Source organism: Aquarana catesbeiana, linkage group LG03 (genome assembly GCF_042186555.1).
Source record: "Aquarana catesbeiana isolate 2022-GZ linkage group LG03, ASM4218655v1, whole genome shotgun sequence".
NCBI lineage: Eukaryota > Metazoa > Chordata > Amphibia > Anura > Ranidae > Aquarana > Aquarana catesbeiana.
In genome coordinates this window covers 168,908,452-168,934,085 of record NC_133326.1, presented here as the reverse complement: position 1 = coordinate 168,934,085, position 25,634 = coordinate 168,908,452, and the positions used below count along the sequence as shown (strand labels likewise).

General features: G+C 41.8%; 1 protein-coding gene across 1 annotated transcript in view; it reads left to right on the top strand.

The window, feature by feature from the left end:
• Positions 1-16,414, top strand: part of PHYH (phytanoyl-CoA 2-hydroxylase) — a 61,657-nt gene extending 45,243 nt beyond the window's left edge. Inside the window, exons 6-9 of the mRNA XM_073619511.1 lie at positions 2,172-2,353; positions 4,102-4,251; positions 6,809-6,943; positions 14,218-16,414. Coding sequence (XP_073475612.1) covers positions 2,172-2,353; positions 4,102-4,251; positions 6,809-6,943; positions 14,218-14,271 — 521 coding nt within the window. The 3' untranslated portion in view covers positions 14,272-16,414. The remainder of the gene's footprint in view (positions 1-2,171; positions 2,354-4,101; positions 4,252-6,808; positions 6,944-14,217) is intronic.
• Positions 16,415-25,634: the final 9,220 nt, after the last annotated feature.

Here is a 25,634-nt window from a genome sequence, read left to right as displayed (position 1 = left end):
ATGTGAGCATGGCTACAGATGGAGTTGAAACAGTGGTGACAAACAGATTTACCAAATAAGCATTTGTGCAGTCAGGCAATATTCAGTTTTAAGGTATGTGGAGGTATAAACGCAGGTTTACCTGTGAAGAGAGAAGATGTTGTTCAGATGGATGGTGCAAGAGCAGAAGTGCCACTTATTTAAAGAACCCCACTTCTTTGGAAGAACCCCCTGTATGTGCAGCCCCCTGTCAGTTAATCTTTTATTCCAGTGATATGGGAGTAATTTGCAGGAGTCTCTGCAGTCTCTACTTAAAAACCTTGTCCCCATAATTTTAGGCAAAAGCACAGAAAAATAGAGTATTTTAGTGACAACTGAGTCTGTTGGGGCTGCTAACATTTTATCCAAAATGGCGGTGCCCTGTACCATTTTTAGGGCTTTTGAAGTTCTACACAGAGAAGACTTTTACAGGTAAATATGCATAGTTAAAAATATTAAATGCACATATAAGCCTATGGGAAGGCTTTTGTTGAAAAAGTTTGGAAACATGGTCTCTAACCCTGCTGCCAGAGACTCTCAAGCACTGAACATTATAGTTGCTATGATTCCTCCCTTATCTTAAACTATCCATGGAAACAAGGGGCTATCTAGTGTTTTATTTCTGTACTTCTTTCAGGTCTGATTTTATGGCAAGGTGTAGCTTTAGCTTTGGTTTAATATGCAGTAAAGCTGGCCATAGATGGTTCAGCAGGGTTGAACGACAGGAAATGAATCTATTCCCTCTATCCACACACTTGATGTGGATGGGGGAGTCCCTCCCTCCGAGCCTTTGTATTGACAGCGGGGAGATTTAAAAATACGCTCATCACCACCACTAGCTATTCGCGCAGGCACTGATCCAGAGAACATATTCCAACAGGCTGGTTGTACACAAGTCAATTAATCGACTTGTGTACAACCAGCCTTGCCCATGCATGGATTGAAATTCGGCAGGTCCCTGCTAAACCAGCCGTATTTCGATCCATGTATGACCAGCTTTACTAAGACTTTACCCGATTTGTTCTGGTCATTGGCTTACTTTCCTTCAGCTCAGAGACTTTTGCTATTCTTTGAGTTGAAATGGCCTTGTGTATTTACTCTTTTCAAAATATGTTTACACAAAGAGGGACTTATTCGCCCAGTCTCTACGCTTTATAACCTTCTGTTATTGTATGTGTCCCCTGTCCCCCCATTACATGGCTCAATGGGAAATTGAATTGGGGCTGACCTCTCAGGAGATGTCGTCGCTAAGTCTTTTATCTTGGCTCCTAAACTCTCTCTTGACCACCAGTATACAGGAAGAGAATTTTAAAATCCTTACCAGGTTGCTGCTGTAGACTACACACCATTTTCTCACAAATCCTTGACACACATTGGAGGTAAAACAATGTTGCGTATTTGATTGGCATGTTCACACCTCACTTTGTTCTGATCTACCATATTTGATATTTATGACCACCTGAGGCCCACTGAAGGACACAGTACTCTACAACTTGCTCTTCTCTCTAGCTTCTCTGACAAAATAGCTTCCAAAAGAAAAAGCCTTAAAGTCCATAAGGGAATGGATAGACAAGATGCAATATCAGAGATGCATGGAGGAACTAATGGTGAATCTGTTTAACCATAATATGCTATATTACATTTGGAGCTCCTGGATATACTTTTGTACTAAATCACGGTTTTGGGAGTTGATAGTCCCATATATACTTTTTTGTGGCTCAGACCATAACAGATCCATCTTCGTAGGCAGGTGCTTGCTCCTGGCCTTTCTATGCTCCCCCCTCCTTGCATCTTTTGTCTTTCGTACTTTACTGTTCTCTTATATTTTACTTACAAGACCAGCATTTAGTCACAGCATCTAATGATGGAATATAGCTAAGATCCAGCTGTCAGGCTGATTACAGGCTGATTTCTCACACTGTTTACACAAGTGGATAAGGTGGTCTTTCTTTGCATCAATGTGTATTTCATTTTAACTTGGAGTTGGTGACTGTTTTGTGCTCTGTATTCCCTGTCTATTTACACTTTAGAGTAAAAATTTTAATAAACATAATCTTAAAAGAAATACGGAACTATAAAAAAAGATATATTTAAGTAGCAGTACTTTTGCTTCTCATTCTTTCTGCATACAAGATTTTGTTCTTCCCTGCAAGGTAAAAAGACCTCTCGTCATCCAATGCATCAAGATCTGCACTATTTCCCCTTCAGACCAGCAGAACGTGTTGTTTGTGCTTGGACAGCAATGGAACGTATTGACCGTAGCAATGGATGTCTTGTGGTTATTCCAGGAACACACAAAGGTGAACTAAAGCAACATGACTATCCAGAATGGGAGGTAGGCTACCTTTGTATGCTTTATTTCTTGATTCAATTGGATTTATTGCTTCACAGTCTTTTGGCTAGGATTAAATATTTCATAATATGCTCTGAATTTTCACCAAGAGAGGGTGGTGAACAAAAAGGGTACAAGTAAATTGTACATGGCAACCCCACAATCCTATACTGTCTCTTGGGGCACCAGTTGTGTGGCAGAGCATGATATTTATCAGCATAGGCCAGTGTTCCTCAACCTTTTTTCAGTCAAGGCACTCTTTAAAATTATGGAAAGTCTCGAGGCAACCCATTCTAAAATGTAAAAAACTATTCTAATAGCTTTACATAATGCAGCAACATCCACATGTAGGACACCCAATGTTAGAGGTGGTTTATTCTTCCAAAGCAAATACACTTTAGCACACTGGTACTGACTAGTATTCCAGTGTTTCTCTTCTCCCTCAATTTCTTTCCATCAGTCAGCTAATGTCACCCCAGTGCTGAGGGAGAAGGGCAACGGAGAGACAACGATACTGTGGAGGCAACAGTCATACTCCTGATTATGTCATTGGTTGTTAGGATGCCAGTCTCTAGAAAGTTATAATGATGCATAATGAAAACCTGTGGCTTTGTGTAACTAAAAGGCAGGCTTGATCCACCTGATGGCTTGTATACAATTTTTGATACATTTTTAGTCAATTTACCAAGGCACCCCTGAAAAAACTCAAGGCACCCCTGGTTGAAAAAGGCTGGCATAGATGATTTACCATAGTCCCCAGCACCCAGCTCTATTTTTGACATGCTGATAACAAGCTGGGGTATATACTGCACAGTGTATTCTAACAGAAAAATTGCTAGGATAATGGCAATTGCATGTCTTCTACCAAAAAACGTAACTCCTAGCAATTTTGCTGTCCCAAGTTCTGCTTTAAAAAGTGTCCTTAGAGTAACTCTGTAACTCTGTAGAGTGAATCTGTATGGGAGTGGTATTATAATTATCCATCAGCTGTTGATCCAGCAGGGCTCTAATGAGGAAGTTTGCAGGGTCTGCATCCCTTTTTAGATGTAATTTTCCCTTTGAGGGCATCTCCCAAAAAATGACATTTTTGTTACAGGGGATACTCAAAAAAAAAAAAAAATTGACTTGAAACTTAGTGCAGTCTTCTGGGAAAATCAGTAAGCCAATCACCCAAGGAGGAAATGACATATCTGGGGGGCGCTCTGTACACCATCTGTGTACAGAATGCCTCCAGGTAGCCATATTGCATCACATTTTACAGAAAATTACAGAGCTGCAGATTGAAAAGGAAAGTATTTTAATAACATTCGGTTACAAAAAGACTGGCGTCACAATTGTATATGCTGTAGTATTTTTTTTTTTTTATTTGCTAATTTTTTTTTTTCTCGCATGAAAGTGGAGTTACCCATTAATTACCAGTGGCTTGATGAATTAGAATTTGGTAATCTAAACCAGGGGTCTCCAAACTTCCTAAACAAAGAGCCTGTTTCCTGCCTTTCAGATGTTCAGGAGTGCCAGACTGTGGCCAATGGGAGTAGAAAATGCCCCAGCATCGATGGGAGTCCACAATTTAAATGATTTTAAAGGAAATTTTGAATGAGCTTTTCTGTTCTAGTTTTGCATTTCTCATGTGTGACCATTTTGTCTTTTATTACAGAGATAGTTGTGCATTGCTTTTTATAATATCTGTGTACTTTTTGATGTGCATTTTACATTCCAGAACCTGCATTAAGTACAATATTTGTTTCTAGGGAGGAGTTAACAAGATGTACCATGGGGTACGTGATTTTGATCCAAACAGTCCCAGAGTTCATTTGGTAATGGAAAAGGGGGACACTGTATTTTTCCACCCAACACTTATCCACGGATCTGGAATGAACAAAACTGCAGGCTTCAGAAAGGTAAATGAGAGCATCAAATAATAAACCCTGGGGAGTAGTGAAATTGTGTGTATGTATGTATGTATGTGTGTGTGTGTATGTGTGTGTGTATATATGTGTATATATATATATATATATATATATATGTATATATATGTATGTATATATATGTATGTATATATATATATGTATATATATATATATATATATATATATATATATATATATATATATATATATATATATATATATATATATATATATATATATATATATATATATATATATATATATATGTGTATATATATATATATATATATATATATATATCTATATATATATCTATCTCAAAGGGAATAACTTACAGTCAGTAGTATGTGTTCCTTGTGCAGATGCCACTTTTAGGTGAAATCCTCCTCTGCTCATGCCCCCACCCCTTCTATAAATTAATCAGCTGGGCAGAAAGTGCGGCATAGTTGAGCTTGCTAAATGAAAGCTTGTGACAGCCCCTTAGTTCTGTTAACCCTTGGAACACTAAGATTATGGCAACGGGTGGGGGGTATGGGTGGAGAAGGATTTCACCTAAAAGAAGGGACATCGGTCATTAATCGTTTCAAAAACATGATCATGACAATTCATGGTGAGATCTCCAGTTTTTCTGCTTTCTCCTCCAACCAATAAGCCAGGTCCAACACCACACTCAATACTTTCCTCCTTTGACCCTGTTACCACTGAGGAAATTGACAAACTTCCTTCTGAGGCTCACCACCTGTCCCCTCACAACTGCTGCAGCCCCCTTCATGCTTCTTCCTACATTCTCCAACCCATATCTTCAATCTCTCCCCCACCACCAGCACCTTTCCCTTACCTCTCAAACATACACTGGTTACCCCCATCCTGGACTCCATCTGTTTGAACAAATTAATACCCATCTCTCTCTTCTCCTGTTGGCCTCCAAGCCTCTTGAATGCCTTTTCCACAACTGTATGAGTTGCTGATAACAGTCTTCTCGATCCCTTACAGTCTGGCCTCCGCCTGCAACATTCCTCTGAAGCTGCCCTACTAAAACTTACTAATGACTTACTAACTGCTGAAACCAATGGTCATTACTCCATACATACTGTATACTCTTATAACTTTCTGCTGCTTTGACACAGTCGAACACCCACTTCTCATCAATAAACTCCACTGTGACTGCTCTTTTCTGGTTCTCCTCCTGCCTAATCTTGGCACACCTTCAGTGTCACCTATAACTCGCCTTTGCTTCTCTTCCTCTTTCCTCCATCCTTGGGGCCCTTCCTATTCTCTCGCTCCTCCCTGGGTCAGTTGATAACCTCTCACGGTTTCCAATACCACCTCTATGCTGACGACACCCAGATCTTTCTCTGTAATCCACAGTAACTCCCTCAATCTCTTCACATATCGCACATTTTTTGAGCAACAAATCAGTATGGATGTCGCACCATGTCCTCAATCTCAATCTGTCAAAAGCTAACCTTGTAATATTTCCTCTTCCCCAATCCCCCCATCTTGACTTTACCATTCGGTCAATAGCACAATTAGTGGTCCTTACACACACACACACACACACACACACACACACACACACACACACACACACCAGTATGCTAGGTGTAATTCTAGACTCTGATCTGTCCTTCAAGCCCCACATACAATTACTGGCTAAAATCTTGCCACCTTAACCGCAGTAACATTTCCAGAATTTTCCCCTTTTTAACATTACAACACTACAGACCAACTCATTCACTCACTGGTTATCTCATGCTTTGAATACTACAACTCCTTCCTCACTGGCCTACCTTTACAAAGGCTAATCCCCCCCTTCAATCTGTCATGAATGCTGCTGCTAGACTTCTACACCTTACTAACTGTTCCATGACTGCTGCCCCCCTCTGCCAATCCCTTCACTGGCTTCCACTAGCCCAGTGTATAAAATTCAAAATGCTAACCACAACATACAAAGCCATACATCACCAACCTCATCTGCAAATCATTCTCTCTGTTCCTCACAAGCCATCTTGCTCTTGTTCCCTTGTTACCTCTTTCCATGCTTGCCTCCAGGACTTTTCCAGAAACTCTCCTATTCTCTTGAACTCCCTACCCCAGTATATCCATTTATCTCCTTTCTTGTCCACCTTTAGGTGATCCTTGGAAACTCATTTATTTAGGGAAGCCTACCCCACCTCCACCTAAAAACTGTACTTCACCCACCTACATCAGATCATCCCCCCGCAGATATTACCTTTTGTACCAGAGCAGGGCCCTCCTATTCCTTCTGTATGGGACTGTATTGTAATCATATTGTCTCTTTATATTGTAAAGCGCTGTGCAAACTGTTGGCACCATATAAATCCTGTATTTATAATAATAATATTAAGCACAATGGACACATCCTACTGACTTTAAGTTATGTTAATTGTGATGATTTTTCTGTTTTTCATTTTGTCTGAATTTAGGCCTTAAAGGGCACTATTATGCTATGTAGAAAGTGTTTATCTAATGTGAGACTTAGTTCAGAAACTGTTTTTTTTTTTTTTTTTTTTTTTTTTAATTTTAGGCAATTTCCTGCCATTATGCCAGCTCCGATTGCTACTATATAGATGTGAAGGGTACATCACAGGAGAACATTGAGAAGGAAGTTTCTGAAATGGTTCAAAAGCGCTATGGACTGGATGATGGGCTCTCTTTAAAGGTGAATGAATTTGCCTTCTGTTTACTACCTACTTTACTGAAGCCTGCTTGCTAGCTTAATGTATGTCATTTGTCAATCTTGTATCATTCTGGATCATTCTTTAGTTATTATCCATTGAGGGACAAAGGAATTCTTAAACAATTTAGTTTTACTGCTGCCCACAGGAGTTTGGCACATGAGGAAATGCTAAAGCCAGCCATGCCTTGGGTTTTTGCTAGTGTCCTAGGAAGTTGGACAACTTTATTTCAGCTCTGCTGATAAACAGTAACTATAAACTATCAGCCTCCCTATTCCTAATACTCAGTACTCACACTGTAGTTATTATTTTGTTTGACTATAATCAAGACTTCCAATACTCTGTTTGAGCTAGTCTCTACACAGCAGCTATGCAGATCAGTGTATCCTCAACAGCCTTGGGAGCTGTACCCTGACCCAGCTGGACTGGAAGAATGGGGGGCTGGAATGTGTCCTTTGTCACTTGGATCTGTATTGTGATGCTTTCCAGACCTTTTGTGTACTGCATAAGTTAGCCGTAAAAAAATGCTGTCCAGAGCTGTGGCACAGCCTCTGGTGTGACCCAGTCTCTGAGGAGTAACTTTGTAAGGTCAGTCAGGCTGCAGCACCAGTAGGTACCTCACTGTGGTACAGTTGCACAGTGTTTAAAATTTCCCTTCACTGCTTGTTTCACCATGGTAAGGATTCGAGGTCGACCGATATGGGTTTTTCTCTGGCCGATGCCGATATTTAGAAATTACGGTGGCTGATATATGATACCGATTTTTTTTTTTTTTTTTTTTTCCCTTCATTTCATAAAATCTAACAGTTAGACCCCTTTCACACTGGGGCATTTTTCAGGCGCTTTTGGCACCTGTAAAGTGCCTGCAAAACGGCACCCCTGCAGTCTCAATGTGAAAGCCCGAGTGCTTTCACACTGAGGCGATGCGTTGGCAGGATGTTAAAAAAAGTCCTGCAAGCAGCATCTTTGGAGCGGTGTATACCTCTGCACCACCACTCCTGCCCATTGAAATGAATGCGCACCGCTGCCGAAGCACCTGCAAAGCGCTTCGGCAGCGGCGCTTCACGGGCGCATTTAACCCCTTCCTCGACCGCTAGCTGGGTTATAAGCGCCCTGCTAGCAGCCCAATAGCACCACTAAAATGACAGTAAAGTGCCGCAAAGACTAGCAGTGTTTTACCGTCAACGCATACCCGCTCCAGTGTGAAAGCAGCCTTAAGTAATAAGTGATACAGAAAATTTGTTATTTGGAATTTATTCAATTCTATGATGGTAATGCACAAGGAGTAACGCCCTCTTGTGTGGTGTGTTTTTTGCAATACCTGTGATATGCCTATGTGCTGCAAAGAGAACATCATGCTCATAGTAATCATAAACATGCCTGCCAAATAAGAGAAAACCCTGCCTTCTAAAAGAAAAATGCTCCAGTTATTGGTTGCTGGTAGATATTTTAATAGTAATTTGTGGATAAGAGACAGTTTTTTAGACCAGACTCTTAAGCCTCGTACACACGATAGGATTTCTGTCAGGGAATTCTGTGATGACAGACTGCCTAAAATCCGACCGTTAGTACGCTCCATCAGACAATTGTTGGCCAACTTTCCCCCAACAAATGTTGGATGGCAGGCTAGTACATTTTCGGCGGACAGCGGTCTTGTCAGATTTTTCCTATCGTGTGTACACAAGTCCGGCTCGGAATCAGTGCTCACCAAACACGACATTAGCAGAAGGTGCCCAAAGGGTGGCGCTCAAGAGCTGAAATTCCACGTAGTACGTCACTACGTTCGTGTTTGTTGGCCGATAATTGTGTACCGTTTGTATGCAAGACAAGTTCATGGCACATGCCCTTCGGACAAAAGTCTGACGCTTTGTCTGCGGAAAATCCAATCGAGTGTGCAAGGCTTTAGGAGCATCTAGGCTCATGTCATGCATTGGGAAGGTATCTCTTCATATGCATAGAGCTAGAGGTCGACCGATATGGGTTTTTCTCTGGCCGATATTTAGAAATCGCAGTGGCCGATATGTGATGGCGATTTTTTTTTTTTTTTTTTTCCCCTTCATCTCATAAAATCTAACAGTTAGAACCCTTTCACAATGGGGCATTTTTCAGGCGCTTTTGGGTTAAAAATAGCGCTTGTAAAACGGCTGCCCTGCAGTCTCAGTGTGAAAGCCCGAGTGCTTTCACACTAAAGCGATGCGCTGGCAGGACGTTAAAAAAAAGTCCTGCAAGCAGCATCTTTGGAGCGGTGTATACCACCACTCCTGCCCATTGAAATGAATGCGCACCACTGCCGTAGCGCCTGCAAAGTGTTTCGGCAGCAGCGTTTCAGGGGCGTATTTAACCCCTTCCTCGGCTTCTAGCTGGGTTATAAGCGCGCCGCTAAAATGACGGTAAAGCGCCTCTAAAACTAGCAGCGTTTTACCGTCAACGCATGCCTGCTCCAGTGTGATAGCAACCTTAAGTGATACAGAAAATTTTTTACATTTAAACATTTATTAAACAAAACAAACCTCCAATCAGTTCACTTGTATGTAGAATTTAGATAAAGAAAAAAAAAAAAAACTATATCTTAAATATTAAATACACAAAAATAGGTAATCAAAACTTTTGGACGAAAAAAAATGGGCTAACTTTACTGCTTAGTTTTTTTTTAAAATGTATTAGTGTATTTGTTAAAAAAAAATAGTGTTTGAAAGACCGCTGCACAAATACCGCGTGACATAAAATATTATCTGCTAAAAAAAAATTATATATATATATATATATTATATAATGTTTGGGGGTTCTAAGTGATTTTCTAGCAGAAAATACAGGATTTTTACTTGTAAGCAACAAATGTCAGAAAAGATTTAGTCTTTAAATGGTTAAACTGAGAGCTTCTACACAGTTCATTCATAAGTGTAACCATTGTATCTCTTCAGGTTCTTTTTATCAGATTTGGCAGGCTGCCCAGAGAGGAGAGCTTCACAGAAAATTTCAGGCAACTTGTATTGACTTCTATTACAGAAGTCATTTGCAAGTTGCGCTGAAGTTATATCGGCCTTTTTTATCAGCACAATCGGCCGATTAAGTAAAAAGCACCAAATATAGGCCGATATATCGGTCGACCTCTACATAGAGCACTTTGGCTTTGTGTCTGGGATGCCGAGGAACATCTGTCTCCAGTTTCCTTTCAGTGGAAGTCGTCATATTCTGACCTGCTTTTGATACTATCATTAGCATTGCCATTCGTGGGCAGATCGCGCTTCTACCAAAATCGGTCGGTGGATATGGCGGTGGACTCCCACCTCTCTTCTTCAACTACTACAATGTTAGTACCTCTTTGGCTGTCAGAGCCTACCTCCCACTTAAATTGCAGATCTTGAATCCAGAGATCCTCTATCCCCTTTGTTCAACAGTCTGCATAAAGGTGTACCCCCCCCCACTTCTGTAATAAGTGGGGCGTTGTTTGTTTATCCTGCTGGATCCTCTGAAATTTTACTTGGTTTATGTACAGGTCTCCCCCTGCTGTAGCTTCCAATTTAGACCTTTGGGTCAGGCACTTCCTTCCTTCCTCACCATTTAGGTTTTACTGAACCCCATTGTGCATCTTCCCAGGTTTGTTTGGGTTCTCTGCACCCCAGGACCTTTGATCAGGTCCTATGTTTGGGGTTAATATCCCACTTAAGCTTTTACTCCTTCCTAAATGTAAGTCCTTTTCCCTCTCAAGAGCTTGCAATGCTTGACTCTCCTCAGTCCTATATCTCTTGAGCTATAAGGTCAACAGGGATCAGTCTCTACTGATCCCTTCCATAGTAAGGACCTTACTTCTCAGTGTCTTCTGACACTTGCAGACCTGGCTAACAGCACTTGCATTCCCGGAAGAGTAAATGCTGAAGGTTCCATCATCTAAAAACCTTGCCTAGAGGTGTTTTTCCAGGTATCTAGCATTGGTAACTTTGGGTCGTCATTGAGTGGAGCTATTCAGCTCAATTCTTCGCTCACTCCACAACCTGTGAACCCTTGACCCTTTCCTTAAATGTAGCAGACTTTTCCCCTTCTCTGCTCCCCTTCCTTTGGGTATTCTGGGGTTGTTGGAGGACTTAAATTTTTTCCCTTGTCTTCCTCCCTTGTGTTAAGGCGGTTCAGCAGGAACCAGATGACTTTTGGTCCATGTGTACTGCGCATGCTCACAGAAGTTCAACAGAAGTCGGTCTAATAGCGGTAATAGCTCTAGGCTTCCTTCCTCCTAGGTATAGGATGCTGCTTGTTTCAAGGGTAGGTTAGAAAATTTGTAAATCATATACAGTGAAGTATTCATACCCTTGAAGATTTCCACATTTTGTCATGTACAACCAAAAACGTAAATTTATTTTTTTGGGATTTTATGTGATAGACCAACACAAAGTGGCACATAATTGTGAAGTGAAAGGAAAATGATAAATGTTTTTCAAAATTGTTTACAAATATCTGAAAAGTGTGGCGTGCATTTGTATTCAGCCCTACAAAATACTTTGTAGAACAATCTTTCGCTGCAATTACAGCTGCAAGTCTTTTTGGGTATGTCTCTACCAGCTTTGCACATCTAGAGTGAAATTTTTGCCCATTCTTTGCAAAATAGCTTAAGCTCTGTCAGATTGGATGGAGAACATCTGTGAACAGCGATTTTTTTTTTTTTTTTTTTTTTTTTTTTTAAGTCTTGCCACAGATTCTCAATTGGATTTAGTTCTGGACTTTCTAGGGGCCATTCTAACAGAATATGCTTTTGATCTAAACCGTTCCATTGTATCTCTGGCTGTATGTTTAGAGTTGTTGTCCTGCTGGAAGGTGAACATCCGCAGTCTCAAGTCTTTTGCAGACTCTAACAGGTTTTCTTCTAAGATTGCCCTGTATTTGGCTCCATCCATCTTTCCATCAACTCTGACCAGCTTCCCTGTCCCTGCTGAAGAAAAGCATCCCCACAACATGATGCTGCCACCACCATGTTTCACGGTGAAGATGGTGTGTTCAGGGTGATGTGCAGTGTTAGTTTTCCATCACACATAGTATTTTGTTTTTAGGCCTAAAAAACATTTTGGTCTCATCTGACCAGAGCACCTTCTTCCACATGTTTGCTGTGTTCCCCACATGGCTTCTCGCAAACTGCAAATGGAACTTCTTATGGCTTTCTTTCAACAATGGCTTTCTTTTTTTCTTTTTCTTCCATAAAGGCCAGATTTGTGACACGCACGACTAATAGTCCTGTGGACAGATTTTCCACCTGAGCTGTGGATCTCTGCAGCTCCTCCAGAGTTACCATGGGCCTCTTGGTTGTATCTCTGATTAATGCTCTCCTTGGATGGCCATGTCTTGGTAGGTTTGCAGTTTTGCCATACTCTTTCCATTTTCGGATGATGGATTGAACAGTGCTCTGTGAGATGTTCAAAGCTTGGGATAGTATTTATTTTTAAATAACTTAACCCTGCTTTAAATGTCTCCACAACTTTATCCCTGACCTGTCTAGTATGTTCCTTGGCCTTCATGATTGCTGTTTGTTCACTAAGGTTCTCTAACTAACTAACCTGAGTCCTTCACAGAACAGCTGTATTTTATACTGAGATTAAATGACACAGAGGTGGACTCTATTTACTAATTAGGTGACTTCTGAAAGCAATTGGTTCCACTAGATTATAGTTAGGGGTATCAGAGTAAAGGGGGCTGAATACAAATGCTCGCCACAATTTTTAGATATTTATTTGTAAAAAAATTTGAAAACCATTTATCATTTTCCTTCCACTTCACAATTATGTGCCACTTTGTGTTGGGCCATCACATACAATCTCAACAAAATACATGTACGTTTTTGGTTGTAACATGACAAAATTTGGAAAATTTTGAGAGCCCCTTCTCTTTCTAGTGCTGATGTGTGTTGTTTTTTTTTTTTTTTTTTTAACACCATTTTGGGTTATGGCATACCCTTGTTCCTGCTTATCTCTCTAAATATAAAAATAGAGAAGAGAAAAAAAAAAACAGGAGGAAAAATTAAATACCAGAATAAATATCAACCATAGGGTAAATGTATAAATTGATACCAGGGCAAGTGAATTAGGTAGGTATCGGGGTTTTCAGGAAGTATCATCTCAGTATTTTGACATTTTTTTTTCTGGGCATAAGGGTACAAGAAAGAATAATCAGCATAGAAATGGTGTCTCCAATTTAATCAAGTGGCACATTAACAGGGCTTGCCTGGAATTGATCATTGTATGAAAAGTTGTGGGAAAAGAATTAGTCACAGGCTATCATATGAATAGTATATGCTGACCAAATGTCTCAGAATTTTTCTTGCTTACCTTGTAAGTTGAGAACCCACCTCTCCGCCTTTATTATGTTATCCATTTCATAGATGTAGGTACATCATGGAAAAGATAGTGAAGGGGCTTATGTTGAATGGGCTTCAGGGTTGTGTGTTTGTTTGTTTTTTTTTTTGTTTGTTTTTTTTTGTATCCATGGTGAAATTTCCTCCCAGAATCTTTTCATTTTTGAACAGTATCACCATAGATGGAGAAATGTGCCTTCCTGCGCACCACAATTGCATTGCTGCTCTATATCATTCTTAAAAGGAGAAACATATGTGCAGGAGCAGGCAGGTGACAGAGACTGCTGAAGGGCAGAAGGAATTTGGAGAGCATGTCATATGAGCCCTGAATTGTATTGTGTATTGTATATTGTACTTATGTTAGTAGCAATGTTTGCGCCCCAAGCAAAATTGAGGCATTGAGTAGTCTGTAGAGGTTTTCATTTGGGCAGTCATTTGGACTGTTCTATTTTTCAGACACCTGAAGAGGTGTGACATAGATATTAGATGTGGTTTGTCTGCATTTGCAATTACATTTAGAAATGGCATCATTTAGTGCTTTTCTCTTTCAGTGCTTAGTTCCTAACTTTGAATCGCACTAAGGATTCTGTCTGAATGGCGTTTGTATGTTCTTCCCATATTTGTTTGGGGTTTTCTCCAAGTATCCGAAACTATTGTGATTGATTAATTGGCTTGTACCTAAAATCAGCCCTACCATGTGTGTTTATCCTTGGATTAGTGAAATTATGTGTTTTCATGGGCGAGGAGACATGGGAATGGTTCCATGTTCTCTGAAAAGCACAGAAGCTTAAAATTGGTAAATAGGAATGATCCACAAGTACCTATATCGTCAGTCTAAGATACAATTCTATATTTTAAATCTGAGGTTCTTTTCCCCTTTTCTGTTGTGTTAGTACATTTTATTTTACTGTTTTTATTTTTCAGGATGCATGGATGGCAAAAGCACGTTGTGTGCATGGAGAAAGACTAAATCTTTAATGTTATCAATGAGAAGGAGGAAATCCCCTGATTAAAAATTTCTGTGATTTCTATTTGAAAAAGTATAAAATTCTGTTTAAGATCTTTTAGGAAATCTTGATGGAAAATGCAGACCTGATAAAACTTACCTCCTACATTGAATGTTTGCCTGGATTAATCTGCCTCTCTTTTTATATGTGGTTTATGACCGAGCTACTAATCTACATGGGAAAATGTAAATGTCTAATTTGACGGAACAATGGTTGGTGTTGGCGCTTCAATCATCACGGCACTGTGTTGATATGGATAATTGAAACACATTTATTTCTATTATTACATTGTAATATAAAATGAAATTAGTTCAACTCCTCATAATGCAGAATCAGTGGGAGCCCTGAGCGTGTCACTTGCCACTGTCACTTGCCATGTCACCTGCCACCACATGCGGCTTGGCACCTGCCACCAGATGCAGCTTGTCGCCTGCCACCTGATGCAGATTGTTACTTGCCATGTCACCTGCCACCAGGTGCAGCACATGTGCATTGACTGTGTCCCAGAGAGAGAGCGGGCAGTGAAAGATGTAATCTCTCTTCTGCCCGCAGATGCACAGTGAGGGCAGAACAGAACGATGCTGCCCTTCTGCCCACCAGCTCTCTCATGCTGCCCGCCGGATTGCCGCACGAGAGGCCGCGGCCCGGTGGTTGGGGACCCCTGCTTTATGTAGCTCAGTTAACATTCAGGCAGACCCACCATAGCATAACATATATGGTCGGGTGAACTGCATAGAAAGGTGTATGATTTGCACTGTGACGGACATCCTCTTTGTGGCCCTGATCTCACATTCAACATACCCCCATTGTCTACTCTTTGCTTGTAAGTATCCAGGACTGGCATATCTGCCCTTTCCTGTTATACTTAGTATCACATTAGATTAACTATACTTCAATCTTTCTAGATATTCGGGAGCATCCGCCCCTGATGAGTGTTTTATACACGAAACGCGTCTGAAAATTTAGGATGCCAACACATACCCATATCAGTAATCAACCTAGTCTACTGTCTATCAAGCAATTATATTTTTATTACTTTACATCATGCCATTTTATTGCATTGTGCCACCCTAAGGACGTGTATGTATGTGTGTATGTGTGTATATATATATATATATATATATATATATATATATATATATATATATATATATATATATATATATATATATATATATATATATATATATATTCATGTGTTTGCAAGTTGATAATATTTTGTATCCTTGAAGTCCATGTTATATATGTAATCGCCATATTGTCATGGGTTTCCAAGTTGATATCATTATGTATCCTTGATGTCCATGCCATATGTGTAACCTTATGATTCAGATATTTTTACTTGTTCTATATTATTGAGATCCATCTATATATCCTCCATGTTAATAAACATCTTTTCCTTTTACACACACCCACTATGTGAGAACCTCATTTAAAGTCCCAAATTTCCCCCCTTTTTTTTAATGCTGATACCAGGGATGGAATGGCACATGATATACCCAAAGATACTTGGCCCTTGGCCATCTTAATTGGCTGGCACAGAATGACATCACTCTAATACATGTGCAGGAGTGCAGTCATCCTGGTACACAGCCACTGTGCCAGAACGTAAACTGAGCTGCTCATGGACAGCTCAGTGTACATTCTACAGGATTGCGAACAGGCAGGTAGGTGTATTTTATTGCAGAAGAGACATGCAGTGTCTCTTCTGCAATTAAGAGCCCGCCTGTTCTCATTGCTTTTTTTTTTTTAGTTCCTTTTAATAATAATGAATCCTTGTCCTTCATAAATAATTGCATCTGTTTTGACAATGTTGAAATGTTGGCATTTACACTTTTTAAGACAGGCGGTCTTTAAGCTTTGTCATTTGTTCTATTGCTAATTTTTGCCTCTTCCCATGATTTAAAACGCATCCCACTAGATGGCAAACGAGGTAGAATACTATTGTGACCTTTTGAATAAAACTTTGGATTGCATATTGCAAAGCTGTGATGAAGAAAAATCTGCTAATCCAAATTTAATTTTTCTTTTGAATACACCATGGTTTTTAATGCACAGCGTGTAAAAATGTAAATGTATCTAAAATTAAATTGTAATAAAGCATTCTAACTGTAGACATGCCTTTTCTCCAGCTATTCCATTCTTATACAGATGTATAATGTTCGATTTTATATCAACAGAAATTATATTCATTGTGTGGCCTTTCAAACTCTTCCTTATTACCGGTACATTTCATTGTCTAAATTTGTCACCTTCATGTTTTCTACCTTAAAACATTTGTTCTTACTATAAATTACTTCATAGTAATAGGAGATGCAGTGCTAGTGTTCATTTTAATTCTTCTTTGAAAATGTCAACACTTACAACATGTTTATCAGTTTTTTTTTTTATCGGTCAAACATGTTATCAGTAAGATGTTATTTATAATGGAGATGCTATAACAAACATATCAGGGCACAGGCAACTTATTCATTCACCGTGGGTTATATTTCTGTACATGGCAGGCTTTTTTGAGCACGCCCCCTGAGGCACCCTCCCTATAACCCCAACCTACGCTGTGAGTGTTTTGTTAGTATCTGTAAATGATGGACTAGGATAATCTAGGATGGAAAAGGACCTGGGGGTCCTAGTAGATGATGGGCTCAGCAATGGCATGCAATGCCAAGCTGCTGCTAACAAAGCAAACAGAATATTGGCATGCATTAAAAAGGGGATTAATTCCAGAGATAAAACAATCATTTTCCCGCTCTACAAGACTCTGGTCCGGCCGCACCTAGAGTATGCTGTCCAGCTCTGGGCACCAGTCCTCGGGAAGGATGTACTGGAAATGGAGCGAGTACAAAGAAGGGCAACAAAGCTAAGCTTAGTTATGAGGAAAGGTTGCGAGCACTGAACTTGTTCTCTCTGGAGAAGGGACGCTTGAGAGGGGGTATGATTTCAATATACAAATACCATACTGGTGACCCCACAATAAGGATAAAACTTTTTTGTGGAAGGGAGTTTAACCAGACTCGTGGCCACTGATTAAAATTAGAAGAAAAGAGGTTTAACCTTAAACTATGTAGAAGGTTCTTTACTGTAAGAGCAGCAAGGATGTGGAATTCCCTTCCACAGGCGGTGGTCTCAGCAGGGGGCACTGATAGTTTCAAGAAACTATTAGATAAGCACCTGAACGATCACAACATACAGGATATACAAGGTAATACTGACATGTAATCACACACATAGGTTAGACTTGTGTCTTTTTTTTTCAACCTCACCTACTATGTAACTATGACTACTGCACAAGGTTGCAGGGCACTTGCAGAGCAGCCTTATTCACTTGAATGGGTCATGCTTGGCAGGTGCTACACCCACCAACCATGACTGAGCATATAACTCTTGTTGCAACATGTGTACACCCCTGGCCACTGCTGCTAAAGGGGTGCGATTGGGGCAGGTGTGGTAGAAACAAATCCTAACTATGGGGTCTTACCCCCCCAAAAAAAACTACAAATGTAAATGAATCCTTACTGTGCTTTGCCATAGACTTCTATTATATCCTGCAGCTGTGGTGCACTTTCTGAAAGCGCACCAAAACTCCTGCATTCAGAAAGGTGCTCCAAACCCGCAGGATATAATTAAAGTCTATAGCGCAGGTACACTGCACCCCACCCACGGTGTGAGTAAACTGCAGCATATCAGTGTGAAAGCAGCCTTATACTATCATGCCCAGTGTATTGCTTCACATTGCCCTGAAGATCTCTCCTTTCCTGCTGCTGGCACCACTCTGGAGACCACTAGTGGGGATAAGAGGTGGAGTGCAGTTGGTATCACTCTGCATGGGATAGGAGCCAGCACTACAGAAGAGGCATCGGGCGGGTTATGTGGCTCTTGCTCCCTACTACAGCTCCAAATTTACAAGTAGTCTCTCTGCATTGCACTCCGTTTGATGCTCTGGAATGGGTTAGCAAGCCTAGACCGCAATCGACCAGCCACCCAGTGACCCAGTTGTGACAGACTGCACATTCTACAGTGGGGACGGAAAGTATTCAGACCCCCTTTAAATTTTTCACTCTTTGTTATTTTGCAGCCATTTGCTAAAATCATTTGTCTATTTTTTTCCTCAATGTACACACAGCATCCCATATTGACAGAAAAACACAGAATTGTTGATATTTTTGCAGGTTTATTATAAAAGAAAAACTGAAATACCACATGGTCCTAAGTATTCAGACCCTTTGCTGTGACACTCATATTTAACTCAGGTGCTGTCCATTTCTTCTGATCATCCTTGAGATGATTCTACACCTTCATTTGAGTCCAGCTGTGTTTTGATTATACTGATTGGACTTGATTAGGAAAGCCACACACCTGGCTATATAAGACCTTACAGCTCACAGTGCATGTCAGAGCAAATGAGAATCATGAGGTCAAAGGAACTGCCTGAAGAGCTCAGAGACAGAATTGTGGCAAGGCACAGATCTGGCCAAGGTTATAAAAAAAAAATCTGCTGCACTTAAGGTTCCTAAGAGCACAGTGGCCTCCATAATCCTTAAATGGAAGACATTTGGGACGACCAGAACCCTTCCTAGAGCTGGCCGTCCGGCCAAACTGGGCTATCGGGGGAGAAGAGCCTTGGTTAGAGAGGTAAAGAAGAACCCAATGATCACTGTGGCTGAGCTCCAGAGATGCAGTCGGGAGATGGGAGAAAATTGTAGAAAGTCAACCATCACTGCAGCCCTCCACCAGTCGGGGCTTTATGGCAGAGTGGCCCGATGGAAGCCTCTCCTCAGTGCAAAGCAAAATATTACAGCGCACACATGCAAAAAAGACATTTACCTCCAGCAGGGCTAGTTTAAAACACCTAGACAATTTTAAAAAACACCTAGACAATTTTAAAAAAATATTATCAAAAAATATGGGGATTTGGTCACACCATATTGCTATATGGTGCTAAGCCCACTTACTGCGTCAAAGTACCCCATGATTAGTGGGTCCTACACTATCCATGGATTGGGAGATCCTGCTTCTCTGAACCATGAGAGCAATACACTCTTCTATATGGGAGAACTTTGAGGTCTCCACCCATGACACAGACATGTGTCATGACATGTCTAGGTGTTTTAAACTAGCCCTGCTGGAGGTAAATGTCTTTTTTTGCATGTGTGCGCTGTAATATTATGCTCTGCTGTATGGTCTTATGGCTGCACCAGCATTAATGCATCTTTTAGGGTGTGCCCCCCAAATATCTTGTTTGTTTCTCCTCAGTGCAAGACACATGAAAGCCCGCATGGAGTTTGCTAAAAAAAAAACACCTGAAGGACTCCAAGGTGCTGGTGAGAAATAAGATTCTTTGGTCTGCTGAGACCAAGATAGAACTTTTTGGCCTTAATTCTAAGCGGTATGTGTGGAGAAAACCAGGCACTGCTCATCACCTGTCCAATACAGTCCCAACAGTGAAGCATGGTGGTGGCAGCATCATGCTGTGGGGGTGTTTTTCAGCTGCAGGGACAGGACGACTAGTTGCAATTAAGGGAAAGATTAATGCGGCCAAGTACAGGGATATCCTGGACGAAAACCTTCTCCAGAGTGCTCAGGAACTCAGACTGGGCCGAAGGTTTACCTTCCAATAAGACAATGACCCTAAGCACACAGCTAAAATAACGAAGGAGTCGCTTCACAACAACTCTGTGACTGTTCTTGAATGGCCCAGCCAGAGCCCTGACTTAAACCCAATTGAGCATCTCTGGAGAGACCTAAAAATGGCTGTCCACGAACGTTTACCATCCAACCTGACAGAACTGGAGAGGATCTGCAAGGAGGAATGGCAGAGGATCCCCAAATCCAGGTGTGAAAAACTTGTTGCATCTTTCCCAAAAAGACTCATGGCTGTATTAGATCAAAAGGGTACTTCTACTAAATACTGAGCAAAGGGTCTGAATACTTAGGACCATGTGATATTTCAGTTTTTATTTTTTAATAAATCTGCAAAAAAATTTCAACAATTCTGTGTTTTTCTGTCAATATGGCAATATGGGATGCTGTGTGTACATTAATGAGGGAAAAAAATTTACTTAAATGACTTTAGCAAATGGCTGCAATATAACAAAGAGTGAAAAATTTAAGGGGGTCTGAATGCTTTCCGTCCCCACTGTGTGTGTGTGTGTGTGTGTATATATATATATATGTATGTATGTATGTGTGTGTGTGTATATATATATATATATATATATATATATATATATATATATATATATATATATATATATATATATATACTGTAAGCTGGGTAACAGGTACAACTCTCCCTGGGATAAGCAGTCTCTCAGGCACAGATGCCAAATCCAGTGAGGTAGTGGCAAAACAGTGTAGTGTTTATTAGTGAAATATACAAGTGCTGTACGCTGTCTCAGAAAACGAACAGAAACAAAAATGGCGAAACAAAAACCTATCCGTGTCTCGGCACTAAGTATACAAAATCTACCCTCACTACCAGGCTGAGCAAGCTTACAGCTTGTCAGTTTCCACATATACAGCTTGATAGCTTTCACCAACCTTTTGCTCTCACAGACAGGAGTTGTCTGATTTTTCCCAGGCAGAGAGCGCTGGCTGTCTCAGGTAAGTTTAAATTGGCCTGGGGTGAGGACCAAGATCTGAACTGGATCGTGGATCAGAGATCCATGAACGTATATGAGAGGAGCCTGGGAAATGTATAGACCCCGAATAGGACTTTTCCCGATTCTCTGGGACACTCTGCTACATATGCCGCTCTATTTGTTTCAACCCCAGGGTTGGAACACCTGTGGCCCAACAGCAGTCAAAACGGGACAGGGCATCTACATTCCCCATCTCGACACCTAGCCTGTGTTTTACTATGGATGAATAATCCTGTAGAGCAAAAAACCAACGGTTCACCCGTCTGTTAGTCTCCTTTTGAGCCCTTCATTTCATGGAAGCATGGTCCGTTACTAAATCAAATTGGCGCCATAACAAATGGTACCTTAGCGTGTCCAAGGCCCACTTTATGGCTAAACATTCCTTTTCAATTACTGCATATTTTTTTTACCATGTTCATTCAGCTTTCTGCTCAGGTACACCACAGGGTGTTCTTCCCATTGTGTACCTGTGACAATACTGCCCCGCTACCTACAAAACCAAAAAATCCTTGGAGGAATCGAGTACAGCACTGGCTGTGCACAAAGCGCCTTCTTCAGGACTTGGAAAGACTCCTCTGCTGTTGGGGACCATTTCACCATTACTGAACCTTTTCGTTTCGTAAGGTCCGTCAGTGGGGCAGCTATAATTGCAAAATTTGGGATAAACCTTTTATAATATCCCGCGATCCCAAGAAAGGCTCTGACCTGCTTCTTGTTTGCAGGACATATGGCCACTCTTGGATGGCATCTACTTTGTTCAACTGAGGTTTTATGACACCACGGCCAATAGTGTAGTCCAAATACCTGGCTTCCTCCTAAACACATTTTTTTGGGTTCGCCGTAAAATCTTGTTTGAAGAGGGAATCGAGGACAGCCTGGACACGGGGCAAGTGAGACTCTCAGTCAGTGCTATGTACCACTATATTGTGCAGATATGCTGCTGCATACTGTCAGTGAGGTCTTAGGGTCCAGTGCATGGCCCTCTGTAATGTGGCAGGGGCAATTTGCAACCCAAAAGGCATTTTTTTGTACTGAAACGAACCCTCTGGGGTTACAAACGTAGTCTTCTCTTCGGCGCTACCAGTCAGGGGTATTTGCAATATCCTTTGGTGAAGTGCAAAGTGGTCAGATAGCGGGTCTTGCCAAGTCCGTCTATAAGTTTGTCTACCCTGGGCATTGGGTACGTGTCAAACTTTGTCACTGCATTAAGCTTTCTGAAGTCGTTACAAAACCTCCAAGTACCATCCGGTTTTGAGACTAACATAATGGGGCTAGACCAGTCACTATTGGATTCCTCAATGACATCTAGCTCCAGCATCCTTTTAATTTCATCACTGATGTCCTTTCTCCTAGCTTTGAGAATTCAGTATGGTTTGAGCTTGACACGGACCCCAGGTTCAGTAACAATATCCTGTTGAACCGCTGAAGTCATACAAGGTAACTCTGAAAATTTCTCTCTATTCCTTATCAGGAACTGTATAGCTTCATGTTTTTAGGAATAAGACAGGGTGTCTGAAATCACAACTTCAGGGACCAGAGGGGACTCAGTACCCCTAGGCATTACAGGGACGGACCTCGCAGTCAGTGCCATCCTATCCTTCCAGGGCTTTAACAGGTTAATATGGTATATCTGTTTGGGCTTCCTTTTACCTGGTTGATACACTTTGTAATTGACCTTCCCAACTCTTTCAATTACTTCGAAGGGACCCAGCCACTTAGCCAGTAATAGGGATGAGCTTCGTGTTCGACCCGAACATCGGCTGTTCGATCGTTCGCCGAATTGCGAACGATATGGGCCGTTCGCGCCAAATTCGTGTGGCGCGTCACGGCCCATAATTCACTGCGGCATCGCAGTGCATTGCTGGCTGATGATTGGCCAAGCATGCACTATGACCCGCATGCTTGGCCAATCACAGCGCCGTCGGTAGAGAGAGCTGTAATTGGCCAAAGCCAGGGTGGCTTTGGCCAATTATGGCTCAGGAGGTTTAGAACACGCCCCACACTATATAGGGCCGCCTGCAAGGCGGCCCTGTGTAGTGTGTTCCGGCGTGCTGAGAGATAGAGAGAGAGACAGTGTCATTTCATTTGAGTTAGCTAGATTAGGTAGGACAGTCAGTGAGTTAGCTGCACTTACAGTGTATTGTGTATATATATGCATCCCAGGTGTTGCATATATATATACACTGTATTCAGTTTAGCTAGATCCGTTCCTGTTATCTTCCTACTGACAGGCAGGCTTGTCTTGTTACAGTATTTACAGCTACCTGAAGAAAATTGCTGGTGTTCTTTTGATCCTATTAGTACCACAGTCAGGCAGCTAGACTATTTACAGTTAGTGTAGTGCGTCCTGCTCACAGTGTTCAGCTAAAACTACAAGTTAGTGTAGTGAGACCTCTGCACAGTGTTCAGCTAAAGCTACAAGTTAGTGTAGTGCGTCCTGCTCACAGTGTTCAGCTAAAACTACAAGTTAGTGTAGTGAGACCTCTGCACAGTGTTCAGCTAAAGCTACAAGTTAGTGTAGTGCGTCCTGCTCACAGTGTTCAGCTAAAACTACAAGTTAGTGTAGTGAGACCTCTGCACAGTGTTCAGCTAAAGCTACAAGTTAGTGTAGTGCGTCCTGTTCACAGTGTTCAACTAAAACTACAAGTTAGTGTAGTGAGACCTCTGCACAGTGTTCAGCTAAAGCTACAAGTTAGTGTAGTGCGTCCTGCTCACAGTGTTCAGCTAAAACTACAAGTTAGTGTAGTGAGACCTCTGCACAGTGTTCAGCTAAAGCTACAAGTTAGTGTAGTGCGTCCTCCTCACAGTGTTCAGCTAAACCTACAAGTTAGTGTAGTGCGTCCTGTTCACAGTGTTCAACTAAAACTACAAATTAGTGTAGTGAGACCTCTGCACAGTGTTCAGCTAAAGCTACAAGTTAGTGTAGTGCGTCCTGCTCACAGTGTTCAGCTAAAACTACAAGTTAGTGTAGTGAGACCTCTGCACAGTGTTCAGCTAAAGCTACAAGTTAGTGTAGTGCATCCTGCTCACAGTATTCAGCTAAAGCTACAAGTTAGTTTAGTGCGACCTCTGCACAGTGTTCAGCTAAAGCTATAAGTTAGTGTAGTGCGACCTCTGCACAGTGTTCAGCTAAAGCTACAAGTTAGTGTAGTGCGTCCTCCTCACAGTGTTCAGCTAAACCTACAAGTTAGTGTAGTGCGTACTCCTCACAGTGTTCAGCTAAAACTACAAGTTAGTGTAGTGCAACCTCTGCACAGTGTTCAGCTAAAGCTACAAGTTAGTGTAGTGCGTCCTCCTCAGTGTTCAGCTAAAGCTACAAGTTAGTGTAGTGCGTCCTCCTCACAGTGTTCAGCTAAACCTACAAGTTAGTGTAGTGCGTCCTGCTCACAGTGTTCAGCTAAACCTACAAGTTATTTTTTTGCGAGCTCTGCACAGTGTTCAGCTAAAGCTACCTGTAGAAGGTTGGTGGTGTTTTCCTGATCCTATCACTACCGCAGGCAGCTAAATAAGCTACAAGTTAGTTTTTGGCGAGCTCTGCACAGTGTTCAGCTAAAGCTACCTGTAGAAGGTTGGTGGTGTTTTCATACTACAGGCAGGCAGTTGATTTTGCTAGCTGCAGTATCAGTACATATATCCCAGCTTAGTGCAGCTACAGGCCATTAGTATGTCTGGAAGGCCAACAAGGAGAGGCAGACAGTCACAAGCCAATAAAAGAGGGCAAGCAGGCTCTGTGTCTAGTGCTGGTCGTGGAGACGGTGCATCCTCATCAGCACGTGGCCGTGGGACACGCTTGGTCTTTTTTTTGGCAGCTGGCTGTGTTGAGTCGCAACATGCGGAAGACTTGGTCGAGTAGATGACCAAGCCGTCCTCATCCTCCTCATCCTCCCCTACCCATGCTCAGGGTACTTTGGCAAAGCAGTGGCCTCTTCCCTCAACTCAATGTCATCAGTGACTCCTTCCCTAGCCCCAACATGTTCTCCTGAGGAGTCCCTCGAACTGTGTGACCACAGTGTTGGGTACATGCTCCAGGAGGATGCCCAGCGTTTGGAAGGCTCTGATGATGATACTGAGCTAGATGAAGGCAGTAACGTGAGCACGGACAGAGGGGGTGCCCAAGAAGGACAGCAATCTGGCAGTCATGCTCCCCCTGCTGCAGCATACTGCCAGGTTTGCTCCAGTGATGAGGAGGGAGGGGATGATGAGGTCACTGACTCAACGTGGGTGCCTGATAGGAGAGAGGAGGAGGAGGAGGAGGCGGCGGCACATCACCAACGAGGCAGGATGCCCTCCAGGGGCCAGCCTAAGGGCAGCACACTGACTGCATCACACCCCAAAGCTCTGCATGTGCAGGGCGCTGCAGTCTCTGCGCGTTATTCAAAAAGTTCTTTGGTGTGGGCCTTTTTTGAGATGAGTGCATCAGATCGCACCGCTGCTATTTGCAACATATGTCTCAAGTGTATCTCGCGTGGCCAAAACATCTCCCGCTTGGGTACCACATGCTTGACCAGACATATGTTGACCTGCCATGCAGTTCGTTGGCAAGCGTATCTAAAAGACCCACACCAAAGAACAAAGAGGACCTCTCCTTGCTCCTCATCAGCTGAGATCTCCAACCCCACTATACCTTCAGTCCTCTCTGAGACCTGCACTGAGAGGAATGAAGGTGTAGAATTAGGTGTGTCACAGCCTAGTACTT